Below are 21069 nucleotides of genomic sequence, written 5' to 3' on the forward strand. Positions count from 1 at the left end.
ACGGAGTTTGTACGTTCTCCCCGTGACTGTGTGGGTTTTCTCCTGGTGATCCAGGATCCTCCCACTCGCCAAAAACGTGCAGGTCTTGCAGGTTAATTGGCTTGATAAAAGTTGAAAAATTGTCCCTGGTGTGTAGTATTGTGCTAGTGTGTGGGGATCGCTGGGAGGCCAAAGAGCCCTGTTTCTCTGCTGCATCTCTAAACTATACTGAAGAGAATAACCAGTTGAGACACCAGTGCGGGTCTTGCTTGGCTGTTTATTTGACGATGAAGGGTAAAGGTTTTGCGGAGCACACTTTGGCTGTTGGAAACCACAAACACGTAGAAAACATAGAAAATAGGTGCAGGAGGAGGCCATTTGGCCCTTCGAGCCAGCACCGCCATTCATTGTGATCATGGCTGATCATCCACAAATCAGTAACCCGTGCCTGCCTTCTCCCTATATCCCTTGATTCCGCTAGCCCCCAGAGCTCTATGTAACTCTCTTAAAATCATCCAGTGAATTGGCCTCCACTGCCTTCTGTGGCAGAGAATTCCACAAATTCACAACTCTCTGGGTGAAAAACTTTTTTTTCTCATCTCAGTTTTAAATGGCCTCCCCTTTATTCTTAGACTATGTGGTCCCCTGGTTCTGGACTCCCGCAACATTGGGAACTTCTTTTCCTGCATCGAGCTTGTCCAGTCCTTTTAAAATTTTATACATTGAAGCTCCCTCCACACCATCCCTTCTCACACACAGAGTGAAGCTCCCTCTGCATCACTCCGAGATTATCCACTTTGGAGGCAAGAACGGGAAGGCAGATTATTATCTGAATGGTGTCAGGTTGGGAAAGGGAAGTACAACGAGACCTGGGTGTCCTAGTACATTAGTCACTGAAAGTAAGCAGACAGGGACAACAGGCAGTGAAGAAAGCTAATGGCATGTTGGCCTTCATAACGAGAGGAGTTGAGTGGAGGAGCAAAGAGGTTCTTCTGCAGTTGTACAGGGCCCTGGTGAGACCACACCTGGAGTACTGTGTGCAATTTTGGTCTCCTAATTTGAGGAAGGACATTCTTCCTATTGAGGGAGTGCAGCGTGGGTTCACAAGGTTAATTCCCGGGATGGCGGGACTGTCATATGATGAAAGAATGGAGCGACTGGGCTTGTGTTCACTGGAATTTAGAAACATATAAAATTATTAAGGGATTGGGCACACTAGATGCAGGAAACATGTTCCCAATGTTGGGGGAGTCCAGAACCAGGGGCCACAGTTTAAAAATAAGGGGTAGGCCATATAGAACTGAGATGAGAAAAAATAAATTCACACAGAATGTTGTGAATTTGTGGAATTCTCTGCCTCAGAAGGAAGTGGAGGCCGAATCATGTATACTTACAAGGAATTTGCACCAAGGCAAATTCCTTGTGTATTGATAAAAATTATTCAATTGAATTCAATCACTGAATGCATTCAAAAGAGAGTTAGATAGAGCTCTAGGGGCTAGCGGAATCAAGGGATATGGGGAGAAGGCAGGCACGGGTTACTACTTGTGGACGATCAGCCACGATCACATTGAATGGCGGTGCTGGCTCGAAGGACCAAATGGCCTCCTCCTGAACCTATTGTCTATGTATCACACACCTCTATCCATGTGAAGCTCCCTCCGCACTAAAGATACTAGAGGAACAAGATAGACCACTCGACCCTAAAAACCGTAGTGTCCCATGACGCCATTTTAGTCGGCAGAAACTTGCAGAAACATTTTAAAAGAAAAATAACCAAAATCTGTGAATTGATAGAGATATATTCTGCATTTTAATGGTATCATCACCCGTACTGTTGCCCCAAAACACAGATTACACTGCGAGAGGCATAACGAACGGCGGGTTTTGCTTACTAAAATGGCTCCTTTGCGTACCACACTTCAGTATAGGCGATTTCAACGGAGCGGTCCATCTTGTTCCTCTGGTATCGTTGCTCTGCACTGCCCTGTCACACACACACACACACACATTGAAGCTCCCACAGCCCTGTCACACACATTCACACACAGTGAGGCCCCTTCCGCACCGTCCAGCACCCAGGCATACACACACGCGCACACAAACACACACGGTGAAGTTCCCACAGCCACGTCCCTCACACACACGCACACACACACACACAGTGAAGCTCCTTCCATACCCATGCGTACACACACACACACACACACACACAAACAGTGAAGTTCCCACAGCCGCGTCCCTCACACACACACACACACACACACACAGTGAAGCTCCTTCCACACCCATGCGTACACACACACACACAATGCTGGAGCCTTTGCTTTTGCTCCGTTCCCCCACGGATGCCGACTGTCCTCACTCGATGCTGAGATAGCGCTTCTTCTTGGCCGTGTTGGTGTACGGGTGCCAGCACCACTCTGTCTCTGACGTTTTCTCGTTCTCCAGGGTCCCCAGTTTGATCTGGTACACTGCAGGGCGGGGGGGGGTGGAGGGAAAAAGGGGAGAGTCCAGTCAGAGAACTCGCTTGCTTCTGATCAATCCCGTCCATTGCCGAGACAGCTCAGTCAATGACCACAAAGCCCAGAACGTTAACGCAAAGACACAAAGTGCTGGAGGAGGCACGCTGGTGCAGTAGTAGAGTTGCTGCCTCACAGCGCCAGAGATCCGGGTTCCATCCCGACTAAGGCTGCTGTCTGTACGGAGTTTGCACGTTCTCCCCGTGACCTGTGTGTGGTTTCTCCAGATGCTCAGGATTCCTCCCACACTCCAGGTATGTAGGTTAATTGGCTTGGTAAATGTAAAAATTGTCCTTAGTGTGTGTAGTTTAGTTTAGTTTAGAGACACAGCGCGACAACAGGCCCTTTCGGCCCACCGGGTCCGCGCCGACCAGCGATCCTCGCACACTATCCTATACCCACTAGGGACAATTTTTACATTTACCAAGCCAATTAACCTACAAACCTCTACGTCTTTGGAGTATGGGAGGAAAGCGAAGATCTCGGAGAAAACCCACGCAGGTCACGGGGAGAACACACAAACTTCGTAGAGACAGCGCCCGTAGTCGGGATGGAACCCGGGTCTCCGGCACTGCATTCGCTGTCAGGCAGCAACTTTACCGCTGCACCACTGTGCCGCCCAAAGGATAATGTTAATGTGTGTAGGATAGCGTTAATGTGCGGGGATCAATGATCAGCGTGGACTAGGCTTGTATACACTGGAATTTAGAAGGATGAGAGGGGATCTTATCGAAACATTAAGGGGTTATTAAGGGGTTGGACATGTTAGAGGCAGGAAACATGTTCCCAATGTTGGGGGAGTCCAGAACCCTGGCCACAGTTTAAGAATAAGGGGTCGGCCATTTAGAACTGAGATGAGCAAAAACGTTTTCAGTCAGAGAGTTGTGAATCTGTGGAATTCCCAGCCTCAGAAGGCAGTGGAGGCCAATTCTCTGAATGCATTCAAGAGAGAGCTAGATAGAGCTCTTAAGGATAGCGGAGTCAGGGGGTACGGGGAGAAGGCAGGAACGGGGTACTGATTGAGAATGATCAGCCATGATCACATTGAATGGTGGTGCTGGCTCGAAGGGCCAAATGGCCTACTCCACCTATTGTCTATTGTCAAGCCAAGCCAATTGTCTATTGTCAAACCAAGCCAATCAACCTACGTGTTTGAAGTGTGGGAGGAAACCGAAGATCTTGGAGAAAACCCACACAGGTCATGGGGAGAATGTGCAAACTCGGTACAGACGGCACCTGGGATTGAACCCGGGTCTCCGGCGCTGCAAGCACTGTAAGGTAGCAACTCTACCGCTACGCCACCATGGCCGCCCAGCGATCCCCGCACATTAACACGGTCCTTCATAGACTAGGGTTCAAGGCTCTCGCACCAGAGGAGACACTTACGTTTCATCTCAAACCTGGGCCCCACTTCTGACAGTTCGATGTTCTTGTGATCCACCTTTTTGTACACGTGATGCCTGGGAATGGACAGAAAAGTGGCGTTAGAATCGCGAGAAAGCTCCGGGAATGAGGTCATAAGACAGGGCACAGCAGTAGAATTGCTGCCTTACAGCGAATGCAGCGCCGGAGACCCGGGTTTGATCCCGACTATGGGTGCTGTCTGCACGGAGTTTGTACGTTCTCCCCGTGACCTGCGTGGGTTTTCCCCGAGATCTTCGGTTTCCTTCCACACTCCAAAGAAGGACAAGTTTGCAGGTAAATTGGCTTGGTAGATGTAAAAATTGTCCCTATTTCCACGCTGTTTCTCTAAACTAAACTAAACATCTTTCCTGTAATAGACACAAAGTGCTGGAGTGACTCAGCGGGACAGGCAGCATCTCTGGACAGAAGGAAAGGGTGACGTTCTGGGTCACCCGAAGACCCGAAGCATCACCCCATTCCTTCGATCGAAGGAGTCGTGAATCACCCAGAGAGTTGTGAATGTGTGGAATTCTCTGCCACAGTAGGCAGTGGAGGCCGATTCACTGGATGAATTTTAAATAGTTAGATAGAGCTCTCCGGGCTAGTGGAATCGAGGGATATGGGGAGAAGGCAGGCACGGGTTACTGATTGTGGATGATCAGCCATGAACACAATGAATGGTGATGCTGGATCGAAGGGCCAAATGGCCTCCTCCTGCACCTATTTACTATGTTTCTATGTTTCTCCCTGTAGTTCAGGTCCTCGGGTCCTGGCAAGATCCTCATAAACCTTCTCTGCGCTCTTTCCAGATCAACAACATCCTTCCTGTAATAGACACAAAATGCTGGAGTAACTCAGCGGGACAGTCAGCATCTCTGGATAGAGGGAATGGGTGACGTCTCGGGTCACCTGAAGAAGGGTCTCAACCCGAAACGTTGCCACATCCCTTCTGTCCAGTGATGCTGCCTGTCCTGCTGAGTTACTCCAGCATTTTATGTCTACCTTCGGTTTAAACCAGCATCTGCAGTTCCTTCCTACAACCATCTTTCCCATAGCAGGGTGTCAAAAACTGAACACAATGCTCCAAATGCTGCCTCGCTAACTGCAACATGATGTCCCAACTTTTATACTCAATACCCCAACTGATGAAGGTCAATATGTCGAAAGACTTCTAGAGCACCCTGTCTACCTGTGACGCCATTTTCACTGAACTATGTACCTTGACTCCCAGGTCCCTCTGCTCAACAACACTCCTTATATAACCGTGTCGCCATTTTCAGGGAATTATTTACCTGCGCTCCTAGATCGATCTGCTCTACAACAGTCCCTGTCTATCTGTGACACCATTTTCAGGGAACTATGTAAGTGCACTCCTCGATCCCTCTGCTCTACAACCTGTCTACCTGTGACACCATTTTCAGGGAACTATGTACCTGCGCTCCTAGATCCCTCTGCTCTACAACACTCCCTGTCTACCTGTAACTCCACTTTCAGGGAACTATGTACCTGCACTCCAAGATCCCTTGCTCTACAACACTCCCTGTCTACCTGTAACTCCACTTTCAGGGAACTATGTACCTGCACTCCAAGATCCCTTGCTCTACAACACTCCCTGTCTACCTGTGACACCATTTTCAGGGAACCATGTACCTGCGCTCCTAGATCCCTCTGCTCTACAACACTCCCTGTCTATCTGTGACACAATTTTCAGGGAACTATGCAAGTGCACTCCTCGATCCCTCTGCTCTACAACACTCCCTGTCTACCCGTGACACCATTTTCAGGGAACTATGTACCTTCATTCCTAAGTCCCTCTGCTCTATAACACTCCCTGTCTATCTGTGACGCCATTTTCAGGGAACTATGTACCTGCGCTCCTAGATACCTCTGCTCGGCAACACTCCCTGTCTACCTGTAACTCCACTTTCAGGGAACTATGTACCTGCACTCCAAGATCCCTTGCTCTACAACACTCCCTGTCTACCTGTAACTCCACTTTCAGGGAACTATGTACCTGCACTCCAAGATCCCTTGCTCTACAACACTCCCTGTCTACCTGTGGCACCATTTTCAGGGAACCATGTACCTGCGCTCCTAGATCCCTCTGCTCTACAACACTCCCTGTCTACCTGTAACTCGACTTTCAGGGAACTATGTACCTGCGCTCCTAGATCCCTCTGCTCGACAACACTCCCTGTCTACCCGTAACTCCACTTTCAGGGAACCATGTACCTGCGCTCCTAGGTCCCTCTGCTCTACAACACTCCCTGTCTAACTGTGACGCAAATTTCAGGGAACTATGTACCTGCACTCCTAGATCCCTCTGTTCTGCAGCACTCCCTGTCTACCTGTAACACCACTTTCAGGGGACTATGTACCTGCACTCCTAGGTCCCTCTGCTCTACAACACTCCCTGTCTACCTGTAACACCACTTTCAGGGAACTATGTACCTGCACTCCTAGGTCCCTCTGCTCTATAACACTCCCTGTCTAACTGTGACGCCACTTTCAGGGAACTATGTACCTGTGCTCCTAGATCCCTCTGTTCTGCAGCACTCCCTGTCTAACTGTGACGCCACTTTCAGGGAACTATGTACCTGCACTCCTAGATCCCTCTGTTCTGCAGCACTCCCTGTCTAACTGTGACGCCACTTTCAGGGAACTATGTACCTGTGCTCCTAGATCCCTCTGTTCTGCAGCACTCCCTGTCTAACTGTGACGCCACTTTCAGGGAACTATGTACCTGTGCTCCTAGATCCCTCTGTTCTGCAGCACTCCCTGTCTAACCCCGGCCACTCCATCTTCCCTCTTCCATCGGGCAAGAGGTACAGAAGTGTGAAAACGCACACACCCAAATCCAGAGACAGTTCTTCCCAGTTGATATCAGGCAACTTAGCCATCCTGCCAACAACAAAAGAGCAACCCCGAACTACTATCTACCTCATTGAAGACCCTCGGACTATCTTTATTCATATTTTACTGGACTTTATCTAGCACAAAGCGTTATTCATGTTTTTCCCTTTATCATGTAACTGTCCACTATAGACGGCTCAATTGTAATGAAATATTGTCTTTCAGCTGACTGGCTAGCACGCAACAAAAGCTTTTCTCTGTACCTCGATACACGTGACAATAAACTATACTAACTGTGACGCCACTTTCAGGGAGTTGTGTACCTTCAGTCCTAGATCCCTCTGCTCTACAACACTCCCAATCTACCTGAGACGCCACTTTGAGGAAACAATGTACCTGCACTTCTAGATCCCTCTGCTCTACAACACTCCCTGTCTACCTGTGACGCCACTTTCAGGGAACTATGTACCTTCATTCCTCGATCCCTCTGCTCTACAACACTCCCTGTCTACCCGTAACTCCACTTTCAGGGGACTGTGTACCTGCACTCCTAGGTCCCTCTGCTCTACGACACTCCCTGTCTACCTGTGACGCCACTTTCAGAGAACTGTGTACCTGCACTCCTAGATCCCTCTGCTCTTCAACACTCCCTGTTTAACTGTGACGCCACTTTCAGGGAACTATGTACCTGCGCTCCTAGATCTCTCTGCTCTACAACACTCCATGTCTACTTATGACACCACTTTCAGGGGACTGTGTACCTGCACTCCTAGGTCCCTCTGCTCTACGACACTCCCTGCCTACCTGTGACGCCACTTTCAGCGAACGATGAACCTGCGCTCCTAGATCCCTCTGCTCTACGACACTCACTGTCTACCTGTGACGCCACTTTCAGGAGACTGTATACCTGCGCTCCTAGATCCCTCCGCTCGACAATACTCCCCAGAGCCCTGCTGTTCACTGTGAAGGTGTGATGACCATCAAAGACACACTGGCAGAGACCAGTGCTTCATTGGACAGCACGGTGGCGCAGCGGTAGAGTGGCTGCCTTACAGCGAATGCAGCGCCGGAGACTCAGGTTCGATCCTGACTACGGGCGCCATCTGTACGGAGTTTGTACGTTCTCCCCGTGACCTGCATGGGGTTTCTCCGAGATCTTCGGTTTCCTACCACACTGCAAAGACGTACAGGTATGTAGGTTAATTGGCTGGGCAAATGTAAAAATTGTCCCTAGTGTGTGTAGGATAGTGTTAATGTGCGGGGATCGCTGGGCGGCGCGGACCCGGTGGGCCGAAGGGCCTGTTTAATCTAAATCTAAAAAATCTAAATTGTAAATCTAAAAATCTAAATCCCGGGATGGCGAGACCGACATATGATGAAAGAATGGGTCGATTGGGCTTGTAACGATTGGAATTTAGAAGGATAAGGAGGGGGGGGGGGGATCTTATCGAAACATATAAGATTATTAAGGGGTTGGACACGTTAGAGGCAGGAAACATGTTCCCAATGTATAAGAAAATAACTGCAGATGCCGGTACAAATCGATTTATTCACAAAATGCTGGAGTAACTCAGCAGGTCAGGCAGCATCTCGGGAGAGAAGGAATGGGTGACGTTTCGGGTCGAGACCCTTCTTCAGACTGAAGAACATTTCTTCAGACATTTTGTGAATAAATAAACATGTTCCCAATGTTGGGGGAGTCCAGAACCAGAGGTCACGGTTTAAGAATAAGCGGGAGGCCATTTAGGACTGAGATGAGGAAAAACGTTTTCACCCAGAGAGTTGTAAATCTGTTGGAATTCTCTGCCACAGAGGGCAGTGGAGGCCAATTCACTGGATGTCTTCAAGAGAGTTAAATCTAGCTCTTCGGGCTTTAAGGAATATTGGGAGAAAGCTGATTTTGGATGGTTAGCCATGATCATATTGAATGGCGGTGGTGGCTCGAAGGGCAGAATGGCCTAATCCTGCACTTATTTTCTATGCTTTTATGTATCGAAGTTTGATCATTCATTTAGCTTGTGTGCAGGCTAATTTAAACCGAAGATTGTGTGCAGATGCTGATTTAAACCGAAGATAGACACAAAATGCCGGAGCAACTCAGTGGGACCGGCATCATCTCTGGAGAGAAGGAATGGGTCGAATGGCGGCAATTAAACACATCTGAGCAATAGACAATAGACAATAGGTGCAGGAGGAGGCCATTCGGCCCTTCGAGCCAGCACCACCATTCAATGTGATCATGGCTGATCATTCTCAATCAGTACCCCGTTCCTACTTTCTCCCCATACCCCCTGACTCCGCTATCCTTAAGAGCTCTATCTAGCTCTCTCTTGAATGCATGCAGAGAATTGGCCTCCACTGCCTTCTGAGGCAGAGAATTCCACAGATTCACAACTCTCTGACTGAAAAGGTTTTTCCTCATCTCAGTTCCAAATGGCCTACCCCTTATTCTTAAACTGTGGCCCCTTGTTTTGGACTCCCCCAACAATGGGAACATGTTTCCTGCCTCTAACGTGTCCAACCCCATAATAATCTTATACGTTTCGATAAGATCTCCTCTCATCCGTCTAAATTACAAACGCCAGTGCAATTACAATTACAATTGCCAGTGCAATTACAAACGCCAGTGCAATTACAAACGCCTGTGAATAGACAATAGGTGCAGGAGTAGGCCATTCGGCCCTTCGAGCCAGCACCACCATTCAATGTGATCATGGCTCATAATGAAGCCATGCGTCCCAAACATTATGGTGCCCTGAAATGGGGGACTATGTATAAACACAGCTGTAATTTCTACATGGTGGAACCAAAATATACAAAAATACCCTTTAATAAAATCTGACAAATTGTGGAGTACAGAGGCAAATAAATAAATGATGGGTCTTTGTACCAAGCATTGTGGAAGGCTCTGTATGTCATGGACTTCAGGGTCGAGGAGCCTGGCTCCGCACTTACCTGAAGGAGATGTAGTCATCCTGATTAGCAAATGTGATCACCCTCTTGCTGTCTTCTTTCGGGACCGGGAATAAGTACTTCAGGATGCTGGATACCTGTGGAACAAAGAGGCACAGATATGGTGGACAGTCAAAAACCTCCCCCCCCCCCCCCACTCCACTCTCCCGGGGTGGGGGGGGGGGGGGGAAGAGAGGAGGAGTGGTTGAAGAAGGGTCTCGACCCAAAACGTCACCCACTCCTTCTCTTCAGAGATGCTGCCTGTCTCGCTGAGTTACTCCAGTATTTTGTATCTATCTCCCCTCTGAGTGGAAGGGGGAGATAGATACGAGGCGAGACGAGGGGAGAGGGAGGGAGAGAGGGATGGAGAGAGAGAGAGGGAGGGAGAGGGGAAGGGAGGGACAGAGGGATGGAGAGAGAGAGGGAGGGAGAGGGGAAGGGAGACAGAGGGGGGAAGAGAAGGGGGAAGGGGAAGGAGAGAGGGAGGGAGAGGGGAAGGGAGAGGGGAAGAGAGAGGGGAAGGGGGGGAAGGGAGAGGGGAGATGGGAAGGGAGAGGGAGAGGGGAGGGAAGGGGGAGGGAGGGCGAGGGAGAGGGCAAGGGAGGAAGGGAGAGGGAGGAAGGGAGAAGGAGGAAGGGAGAGGAGGAGGGTGGAAATTAGAGGGGGAGGGAGAGGGGGGGAAGGGAGAGGGGGGGAAGAGAGAGGGGGAAGACAGAGGGGGGAGGGAGAGGGAGGGAGAGACGGGGAGAGAGGGAGGGAGAGGGGAAGGGAGAGGGGAAAGGAGAGGGGAAGGGAGAGGGGAAGGGAGAGAGGAAGGGAGAGAGTGGGGAGAGAGGAGGGGAGAAGGAGGGAGAGGGGAAGGGGAAGGGAGAGGGGGAGGGAGAGAAGAAAGGAGAGATGAGGGGAGAGGCGGGGAGAGGGGGAAGGGAGAGGGAGGGAGAGACGGGGAGGGAGAGAGGGAAAGGGAGAGGGGGAAGGAGTGGGGAAGGGAGAGGAGGAGAGAGAGGGGGAAGGGAGTGGGGAGGGAAGGGAGAGGGAGTGGGGGAGGGAGAGGGAGAAGGGGAGGGAAGGGGGAGGAAGGGTGGGAAGGGTGAGGGAGAGGGGAAGGGAGAGAGGAGGGAGAGGGGGAGAGAGAGGGGGAAGGGAGAGGGGGAGGGAGAGGAGGAAGGAGGGGGGAAGGGAGAGGAGGGAGGGAGAGGGGGAAGAGAGGGGGAAGGGAGAGAAGGGGAGAGAGAGGAGGAAGAGAGGGGAGGGAGGGAGAGGGGGAAGAGAGAGAAGGGGAGAGAGAGGAAGAGAGGGGGAAGGGAGAGGAGGGAGGGAGAGGGGGAAGAGAGGGGGAAGGGAGAGAAGGGGAGAGCGGGAGGGAAGGGGAGAAGGGAAGGGAGAGAGCAGGGGAGAGATGAGGGAGAGGGAGGGAGAGAGGAAGGGAGAGAGGAAGGGAGAGAGGAGGGGGAGAGGAGGGGGAGAGGGAGGGGAGAGAGGGGATGGAGAGAGAGAGTGGAGGGAGGAGAGAGGGATGGAGAGAGAGAGGGAGGGAGAGGGGGAAGGGAGAGACAAAGGAGGGGAGGGAAGGGGGAAGGGGAAGGAGAGAGGGAGGGAGAGAGAGGGGAAGGGGGAGGGGTGATGGGAAGGGAGAGAGGGAGGGAGAAAGGGGGGAGAGGTGAGGGAGTGGGAGGGAGAGGGGAGGGGAGAGGAGGGAGGGAAGGGAGAGGGGGAGGGAGAGGGGAAGGGAGAGGGGAAATGGGAAGGGAGAGGGGGAGGGAAGGTGAGGGAGGAAGGGAGAGGGGAGGCGAGGGAGGAAGGGAGAGGGGGAGAGGAAGGGAGAGGGGGAGGGGAAGGGAGAGGGGGAGGAGTGGGGAAGGGAGAGGGGGATAGAGAGGGGGAAGGGAGTGGGGAGGGAAGGGAGAGGGAGTGGGGGAGGGAGAGGGGGATAGAGAGGGGAAGGGAGTGGGGAGGGAAGGGAGAGGGAGTGGGGGAGGGAGAGGGAGAAGGGGAGGGAAGGAGGAGGAAGGGTGAGGGAGAGGGGAAGGGAGAGAGGAGGGGAGAGGGTAAGGGAGAGAGGGAGGGAGAGAGGAAGGGAGAGCAGGAGGGGGAAGGGAGAGGGGGAAGGGAGACGGAGGGATAGACGGGGGAGTGAGGGAGGGAGAGGGGGAGGCAGAGGGGAAGGGAGAGGGTAAGGGAGAGGGGAGGGAGAGGGGAGATGGGAAGGGAGAGGGAAGGTGAGGGAGGAAGGGAGAGAGGGAGGGAGGGGAGAGGGAGAGGGGGAGGGAGAGAAGAAGGGAGAGAGGAGGCGAGAGACGAGGGGAGAGGGGAAGGGAGAGGGGAAGAGAGAGGGGAAGGGAGTGGGGGAGGAGAGGAGGGAGGGAGAGGGGGGAAGAGAGGGGGGAAGGGAGTGAGGGGGGAGAGAGAGGGGAAGGGAGAGAGGAAGGGAGAGAGGAAGGGAGTGGGAAGGGAGAGGAGGGGGGAGAGAGGAAGGGAGAGGAGAAGGAGAGGAGTGAGGGTGAGAGGGAGGGGGGAGGCAGACGGGAAGGGAGAGAGGAAGGGAGAGAGGGGAAGGGGAGGGAGGGGGAGGGTGGGGAAGGGAGATGAGGGTGGAAGATAGAGGGGAAGGGGAGGGGGAGGGAGAGGGGAAGGGAGAGAGGAGGGGAGAGAGGAGGGGAGAGGGAGGGAGAGGGGAAGGGAGAGAGGGGAAGGGGAGGGAGATGGGGGGAGAGGGAGGGAGAGAGGAGAGAGAGGAGGGTGAGGGAGGGAGAGGGGAAGGGAGAGGGAAGGGAGAGGGGAGGGAGAGGGGGAGGGAGAGGAAGGGAGAGGGGAGGGAGAGAAGAGGGGAGAGGAAGGGGAGAGAGAGGGGAGAGAGGAGGGGGAAGAGGGGAAGGGAGAGAGGAGGGAGAGGGGAACGGAGAGGGGATGAGAGAGAGGAGGGAGGGGGAGGGGGAGAGGGAGGGAGAGAAGAGGGGAGAGGGGGAGGGAGAGGGTGAGGGAAGGGAGTGGGGAAGGGAGAGAGGAGAGACGAGGGAGAGGGGAAGGGGTGGGAAGGGAGAGGAGGAGGGAGAGGGGAAGGGGAAGGGAGAGAGAGAGGGGGAAGGGAGAGGGAGGAGAGTAGAGGAGAGAGGGAGGGAGAGGGGGAGGAAAGGGAGAGGGGAAGGGAGAGAGGAAGGGAGAGAGGAAGGGAGAGGGGAAGATAGAGAGGGGAAGAGAGAGAGGGAGGGAGGGGGTGGGAGAGAAGAAGGGGAGAGAGGAGGGGAGAGGGAGGGAGGGAGAGAGGAAGGGAGGGAGAGAGGAAGGGAGGGAGAGAGGAAGGGAGGGAGAGAGGATGGGAGAGAGGAGAGGGGGAGACGAGGGGAGAGGGAGGGAGAGAGGGAGGGGAGAGGGGAAGAGAGAGAGGGAGGGAGGGGGGGGGAAGAGAGGGGAAGGGAGAGACGGGGAGAGAGGGAGGGAGGGGGAGGGGGAGAAGAAGGGAGAGAGGAAGGGAGAGAGGGGAAGGGGGAGGGAGGGGAAGGGAGATGAGGGGAGAGGGGGAAGAGAGAGGGGAAGGGGAGGGGAGGGAGAGGGGAGAGACGAGGGAGAGGGAGGGAGAGAGAGGAAGGAAGGGAGGGAGGGAGAGAGGAGGGAGAGGGAAGGGGAGACGGGAAGGGAGAGGACAAGGCCATGCCACTGTGCCAGTGCTGGTTCACCCAGCACGGTGTGCCCACGTACCCGCTGGCCTAGCCGCGAGGAGAGGTTGTGCAGGACGAGGTGAGGGTTGCCTCCGACATGGTGCCAATGCGGGGAATATCGTGACGCATCACCACGTTGGAGAGGGTGAAGTAGGCCGTCGGGCCGAAGGGCAGGTGGCACACGATCAGTCCGTCTACTCGGTGAGAGAGGGAGAGAATTGGGGAAAGAGAGGGGGGGAAGAAAGGGAGAGAGAGAGAGAGAGAGAGAGAGAGAGAAAGTGGGGAAAGAGAGAGAGAGAGAGAGAGAGAGAGAAAGTGGGAAATAGCAAGGGGGAGAAAGAGGAAGGGGAGAAAGCGAGAGAGGAAGGGAGAGAATGGGGGAGAAAGAGAAGGGGGAGAAAAGGAGGGGGAGACCGCGGGGGGTGGGGGGGGAAGACCAAGCGAGGGGGTGGAGAAGGAGAGGGGGAGAAAGAGAGGGAGAGATAGAGAGGGGGGAGAAAGAGAGGGGGAGAGAGGGGTGAAAGAGGGGGGGGAGAAAGAGAGTGGTTGAAAGAGGGGGGGGAGAAAGAGAGGAGAGATAGAGAGGGGGGAGAAAGAGAAGGGGAGGGAAGAGGGGGGGAAAGAAAGGGGGAGAAAGACAACGGGAGAAAGAAGGGGGGAAAAGAGAGGAGGGAGAAAGAGAGGAGGGGAGAAAGAGAGGGGGGAGAAAGAAAGTGGGGAGAAAGAGAAGGGGAGAAAGAAAGGGAGGGAAAGGGGGGGGAAGAAAGGGGGGAGAAAGAGAAGGGGAAAAAGCGGGGGAGAAAGAGAAGAGGGGAGGAGGTGAAAAAGGAGGTGGAGAGGAAGAGGGGGGTTGATAGAAAGAGGAGGCGGAGAGAAAGAGGCGGTGGAGAGAAAGAGGCGGATGGAGAGAAAGAGGGGGGGAGAGAGAGGGAGAAGGTGGAAGAGTGAGAGGGAGTGGGGTGAGGAGGGGGAGAGGGAGCGGGGAGAGAGAAAGAGAGAGAGGGTGAGAGAGAGTTTGTTTAGTTTTTAGTTTACTTGTGAGACACAGCGCGGACACACCCCACTTGTTCTCCCTCCTCCCCTCTCCCCTCCCCTCAGGGCTCAGTTGAAATCAAATTCAGGAACAGCTTCATCCCCTCAGTTATCACACCAGTCATGGGGCCAAACAGCATGGAAACAGGCCCTTCGGCCCAAACTGCCCATGCTGACCAAGATATCTATCGAGGAAAATAACTGCAGATGCTGGTTTAAATCGAAGGCATCGTAAAATGCTGGAGTAACTCAGCGGGTCAGGTAGCATCTCTGGAGAGAAGGAATGGGAGACATTTTCGTTCGAGACGATTCTTCTTCAGACTGAAGGTATCACAAAATGCTGGAGTAACTCAGCGGGTCAGGCAGCATCTCGGAGGGAGGGAATGATGCTGCCTTACCCGCTGGGTCGCTCCAGCATTTTGTGAGACCTTCGATTTGTACCAGCATCTGCAGTTGTTTTCCTACACCTCTTCAGACTGATGTCAGGGGAGTGGGCTGTACAGAGGTAAAATGTGGTCGGAGAACTGGGAAGGGGATGGAGAGAGAGGGAAAGCAAGGGCGGCCACATGTCCACTGTGTGGCCAGGTTCAGCTCAAACTCCATCATCAAGTTTGCTGATGAAGCTGTGGTGGTGGGCGGGATCTCCGACAACGATGAGAAGGCCCGACCCTACCGGGAGGAGGTGGCTGATCGGGCACTCTGGTGTCAGGACAATAGCCTCCTCTTGAACGTCAAAAAAAACTAAGGAGCTGATAGTGGACTTTAGAAGGGCTCAACATCCAAGGACGTACACAGAAAAGGGGATCTGACATGGGCAACGCACATTGCCGCACTGGTGGGTAAGGCAAAGCAGCGCCTTTACCACCTTAGACAGCTGAGGAAATTCAGAGTGTCTCTGAGGATCCTTCATTGCTTCTACTCTGGGGCTGTAGAGAGCATCCTGTCCGGCAACATCACAGTCTGGTTTGGGAACAGCTCTGCCCAGGACAGGAAGGCCCTGCAGAGAGTAGTGCGTTCGGCAGAACGCACCATGGGGACTACACTCGCCCCCCTGCAGGACCTATACATCAGGAGGTGTAGATCGAGAGCAAGCAAGATCATGAGAAACATAGAAAGTAGGTGCAGGAGTAGGCCATTCGGCCCTTCGAGCCTGCACCGCCATTCAATATGATCATGGCTGATCATCCAACTCAGTATCCTGTACCTGCCTTCTCCCCATACTCCCTGATCCCTTTAGCCACAAGGGCCACATCTAACTCCCTCTTAAATATAGCCAATGAACTGGCCTCAACTACCTTCTGTGGCAGAGAATTCCACAGACTCACCACTCTCTGTGTGAAAAAAACCTTTCTCATCTCGGTCCTAAAAGACTTCTCCCCTTATCCTTAAACTGTGACCCCTTGTTCTGGACTTCCCCAACAATCTTCCTGCATCTAGCCTGTCCCAACTAAGAACTTTGTAAGTTTCTATAAGATCCCCCCTCAATCTTCTAAATTCCAGCGAGTGCAAGCCGAGTCTATCCAATCTTTCTTCATATGAAAGTCCTGCCATCCCAGGAATCAATCTGGTGAACCTTCTCTGTCCTCCCTCTATGGCAAGAATGTCTTTCCTGAAATTTGGAGACCAAAACTGCACACAGTACTCCAGGTGTGGTCTCACTAGGGCCCTGTAGAACTGCAGAAGGACCTCTTTGCTCCTATACTCAACTCCTCTTGTTATGAAGGCCAACATTCCATTGGCTTTCTTCACTGCCTGCTGTACTCAATGTCAATGTGCATATCGCAAGCTACCCAAGCGAAATATGAGATGCTGTTCCTCCAAGCTTGGGTAGTTTACACCCCAGCGGTATGAACATTGACGTCTCGAACTTCAAGTAGCCCTTGCTTTCCCTCTCTCTCTGTCCCATTCCTTCCCAGTTCTCCTACCAGTCTTAGTGTCTCCAGCTACATTTTATCTCTATTCCACTCACTCTCCGGACAGAAGGGCCTCGCACCGAAACGTCACCCACTCCATCTCTCCAGAGATGCTGCCTGTCCCGCTAATCGACTCCAGCATTTTGTGTCTACCTAATATCTAAAATGCTTGCGCACACTTATGCTAAGGGCAATAACTACTTCCATGTGAAATATTAACTATCTACATGTTAACGAGCACGTAAAAGAAACTAATCGTGCAGATAGTACTTTTTAGTTCAGTTTAGTTTAGAGATATAATGTGGAAACAGGCCCTTCGGCCCACCGAGTCAGTGCCGACCAGCAATCCCCGCACACGAGCACTATCCCACACACACTGGGGGATCATTTACAATTTTACCGAAGTCAATTAACCTGCAAGTCTTTGGACAATAGGTGCAGGAAGAGGCCATTCGGCCCTTCGAGCCTGTACGCACAGCCATTCAATGTGATCACGGCTGATCATTCTCAATCAGTACCCCGTTCCTGCCCTCTCCCCATACCCCCTGACTTCGCTATCCTTAAGGGCTCTATCTAGCTCTCTCTTGAATGCATTCAGAGAATTGGCCCCCACTGCCTTCCGAGGCAGAGAATTCCACAGATTCACAACTCTCTGACTGAAAAAGTTTTTCCTCATCTCAGTTCTAAATGGCCTACCCCTTACTCTTAAACTGTGGCCCCTTGTTCTGGACTCCCCCAACATTGAGAACATGTTTCCTGCCCTCTAACGTGTCCAACCCCTTAATAATCTTATATAGTATAAGAAAATAACTGCAGATAATAGACAATAGACAATAGGTGCAGGAGTAGGCCATTCAGCCCTTCGAGCCAGCACCGTCATTCAATGCGATCATGGCTGATCACTCTCAATCAGTACCCCGTTCCTGCCTTCTCCCCATACCCCCTCACTCCGCTATCCTTAAGAGCTCTATCCAGCTCTCTCTTGAAAGCATCCAACGAACTGGCCTCCACTGCCTTCTGAGGCAGAGAATTCCACACCTTCGCCACTCTCTGACTGATGCTGGTACAAATCGATTTATTCACAAAATGCTGGAGTAACTCAGCAGGTCAGGCAGCATCTCGGGAGAGAAGGAATGGGTGACGTTTCGGATCGAGACCCCCTCTATCTTGCTGTCTCCACCTATATCCTTCCTTTGTCCCGCCCCCCTGACATCAATCTGAAGAAGGGTCTCGACCCGAAACGTCACCCATTCCTTCTCTCCCGAGATGCTGCCTGACCTGCTGAGTTACTCCAGCATTTTGTGAATAAATCCCTTAATAATCTTATACGTTTCATATCATATCATATATATTTACAGCCGGAAACAGGCCTTTTCGGCCCTCCAAGTCCGTGCCGCCCAGTGATCCCCGTACATTAACACTATCCTACACCCACTAGGGACAATTTTTTACATTTACCCAGCCAATTAACCTACATACCTGTACGTCTTTGGAGTGTGGGAGGAAACCGAAGATCTCGGAGAAAACCCACGCAGGTCACGGGGAGAACGTACAAACTCCTTACAGTGCAGCACCCGTAGTCAGGATCGAACTTGATTCTCCGGCGCTGCATTCGCTGTAAAGCAGCAACTCTACCGCTGCGCTACCGTTTCGATAAGATCCCCTCTCATCATTCTAAATTCCAGTGTATACAAGCCAAGTCTTTCAACATATGACAGTCCTGCCATTCCGGGAATTAACCTAGTAAACCTACGCTGCACGCTGTCAATAGCAAGGATATTATCAATTGGAGTGTGGGAGGAAACCGGAGCACCCGGAGAAAACCTGCGTGGGTCACGGGGAGAATGCGCAAACTCCTGACGTATAGGTCAGGATCGAACTCGGGTCTATCGCGCTGCAAGGCAGCAACTCTACCGCTGCACCACCTGCACTGTTCTGAGGAACAGTCTGAAGAATGGTCCCAACCGGAAACGTCACCCAGTTTCCTATTCGCCTGTTCCCCCAGAGATGCTGCCTGACCTGCAGAGTTTCTCCAGCTTTTTGTGCAGATCGCTTGCCAAGACTAGGGGAATCGAGGACCAGAGGACATAGGTTCAAGGTGAAAAGATTTAATAGGAATCTGAGGGGTAACATTTTCACACAACGAGTGGTGGGTGAATGGAACAAGTTGCCAGAGGAGGTAGATGAGGCTGGGACTATCCCAACATTTAAGAAACAGCTAGACAGGTACATGGATAGGACAGGTTTGGAGGGATATGGACCAAATGAAGGCAGGTGGGACTAGTGTAGCTGGGACATGTTGGCAAGTGTGGGTAAGTCGGGCCGAAGGGACAGTTTCCACACTGTAGCATTCCATGACTGTGCTAGAAACTTAGAAAATAGGTGCAGGACGAAGCCATTTGGTCCTTCGAGCCAGCACTGCCATTCATTGTGATCATGGCTGATCATCCACAATCAGTAACCCGTGCCTGCCTTCTCCCCATATCCCTTGATTCCGTTAGCCCCTTGAGCTCTATCTAACTCTCTTTTAAATTCACCCAGTGAATCGGCCTACACTGCCCTCTGTGGCAGAGAATTCCACAAATTCACAACTCTCTGGGTGAAAAGGTTTTTTTTCACCTCAGTTTTAAATGGCCTCCGCTTTATTCTTAGACTGTGTGGCCTCTGGTTCGGGACTCCCCCAACATTGGGAACATTTTTCCTGCATCTAGCTTGTCCAATCCTTCTATAATTTTATACGTTTCTATAAGATCCCCTCTCATCCTTCTGAATTCCAGTGAATACAAGCCCGGTCTTTCCAATCTTTCCTCATATGACAGTCTTGCCATCCCGGGGATTAACCTGGTGAACCTACACTGCACCAAGAGCAAGGATGTCCTTCCTCAAATTAGGAGACCAAAACTGCACACATTACTCCAGATGTGGTCTCACCAGGGCCCTGTAGCTGCAGAAGGACTTCATTGCTCCGATACTCCAATCCTCTCGTTATGAAGGCCAACATGCAATTAGCATATGATGGGTGTTTAAAAACATTGGACCTGTTAATCGCTGGAGTTGAGGGGGGAACCTCATTGAAACTTACAGAATAATGAAAGGCAAAGATAGAAGTGGAAAGGATGTTTCCACTAGTGGGAGAGTCTCAAACCAGAGGTCATAGCGTCAGAATTAAAGGCCGCTCTATTAGAAAGGAGGGGCAGAAAGCCCTCTTTACTCCTACACTTAAATTGGGCGGCACGGTGGTGCAGCGGTAGAGTTGCTGCTTTACAGCGAATGCAGCGCCGGAGACTCAGGTTCGATCCTGACTACAGGCGCCGTCTGTACGGAGTTTGTACGTTCTTCCCATGACCTGCGTGGGTTTTCTCCGAGATCTTCGGTTTCCTCCCACACTCCAAAGACGTACAGGTATGTAGGTTAATTGACTGGGTAAATGTAAAAAATGTCCCTAGTGTGTGTAGGATAGTGTTAATGTGCGGGGATCGCTGGGCGTCGCGGACTCAGTGGGCCGAAGGGCCTGTTTCCACGCTGTATCTCTAAAAAAGTCCTTAAGAAACAGTTGGACAGGTACATGGATAGGACTGGTTTGGAGGGATATGGACCAAACGCATGCTGTTGGGACTAGTGTAGCTGGGACATTGTTGGCTGGCGTGGGCAACTTGGGCCGAAGGGCCTTTTCCCACACTGTATCACTCCACGACTCGATGCGCTGTTCTACGCCGGGCGAGCGTGGACGCGGGCAGCGCTGCCTGACCTGCGACGCCGCGGTGTTCGTGCACGATGAGCAGGTCCGTGACGCCGTTGGCTTTGCACGCCATCACCAGCGCCTCAATGTCGTGCTTCCCCCGGTTCATGCGCTGGCTGTTTGGGAAAATCAGCTTCACCTCCTGCATAATCAAAATAATAATCATCATACTTGATCAGCCAAGTATGTTTTGCAACATATACGAGGAATTTCATGTGCCATACAGTCGAAAAAACTCGTTAGTTTGTTTGTTCCTGAACTACAGCCAAAACGGTAGACGATAGCGCGACAATTGTAGGCCCACCTTACTCACCTTCGTCCCTTTGGTGCCAATGGAAGAAGTTTCATTGAAATCGGTGTTATATTTTCAAAGTTATTCACATTTTAAAGTTTAAAACTATCTCCCAGGGAGGGAGGGACGGAGGGGGGATAAGGGGGTTTGAGGGGGGGAAGGGGAGTGGAGGGGAAGGGGATGACAATAGATGCAGGAGGAGGCCATTCGGCCCTTCGAGCCAGCACCACCATTCAATGTGATCATGGCTGATCATTCTCAATCAGTACCCCGTTCCTGCCTTCTCCTCATACCTCCTGACTCCGCTATCCTTAAGAGCTCTATCCAGCTCTCTCTTGAATGCAATCAGAGAATTGGCCTCCACTGCCTTCTGAGGCAGAGAATTCCACAGATTCACAACTCTCTGACTGAAAATGTTTTTCCTCATCTCAGTTCTAAATGGCCGACCCCTTATTCTTAAACTGTGGCCCCTTGTTCTGGACTCCCCCAACATTGGGGACATGTTTCCTGCCTCTAACGTGTCCAATCCCTTAAGGTTGGTTAAGGGAGGGAGAGGCGGAGCGAGGGGGAGAGGAGGGGGGAGGGAGGGGAAGGAAAGGGGAGGGGGGACGGGAGGAGGAGGGGGAGGGAGGAGTGGGGGAGAAGAGGGTACTGCACAAATGCAGGAGAGGTTTGGGCCCAATGGGTCCACTGGTCAAGTACCAATAAAAAGCAACAGAACACACAA

General features: G+C 52.2%; 1 protein-coding gene across 1 annotated transcript in view; it reads right to left on the reverse strand.

Moving 5' to 3' along the window:
* Nucleotides 1-1592: 1592 nt before the first annotated feature.
* Nucleotides 1593-21069, reverse strand: part of imp4 (IMP U3 small nucleolar ribonucleoprotein 4) — a 35988-nt gene continuing 16511 nt past the window's right edge. The window contains 6 exon segments of the mRNA XM_078430103.1: nt 1593-2453; nt 3888-3961; nt 9714-9808; nt 13407-13453; nt 13456-13560; nt 20060-20192. Coding sequence (XP_078286229.1) covers nt 2341-2453; nt 3888-3961; nt 9714-9808; nt 13407-13453; nt 13456-13560; nt 20060-20192 — 567 coding nt within the window. The 3' untranslated portion in view covers nt 1593-2340.

Source organism: Rhinoraja longicauda, chromosome 39, assembly GCF_053455715.1.
Source record: "Rhinoraja longicauda isolate Sanriku21f chromosome 39, sRhiLon1.1, whole genome shotgun sequence".
In the NCBI taxonomy this organism is placed as follows: Eukaryota; Metazoa; Chordata; class Chondrichthyes; order Rajiformes; family Arhynchobatidae; genus Rhinoraja; species Rhinoraja longicauda.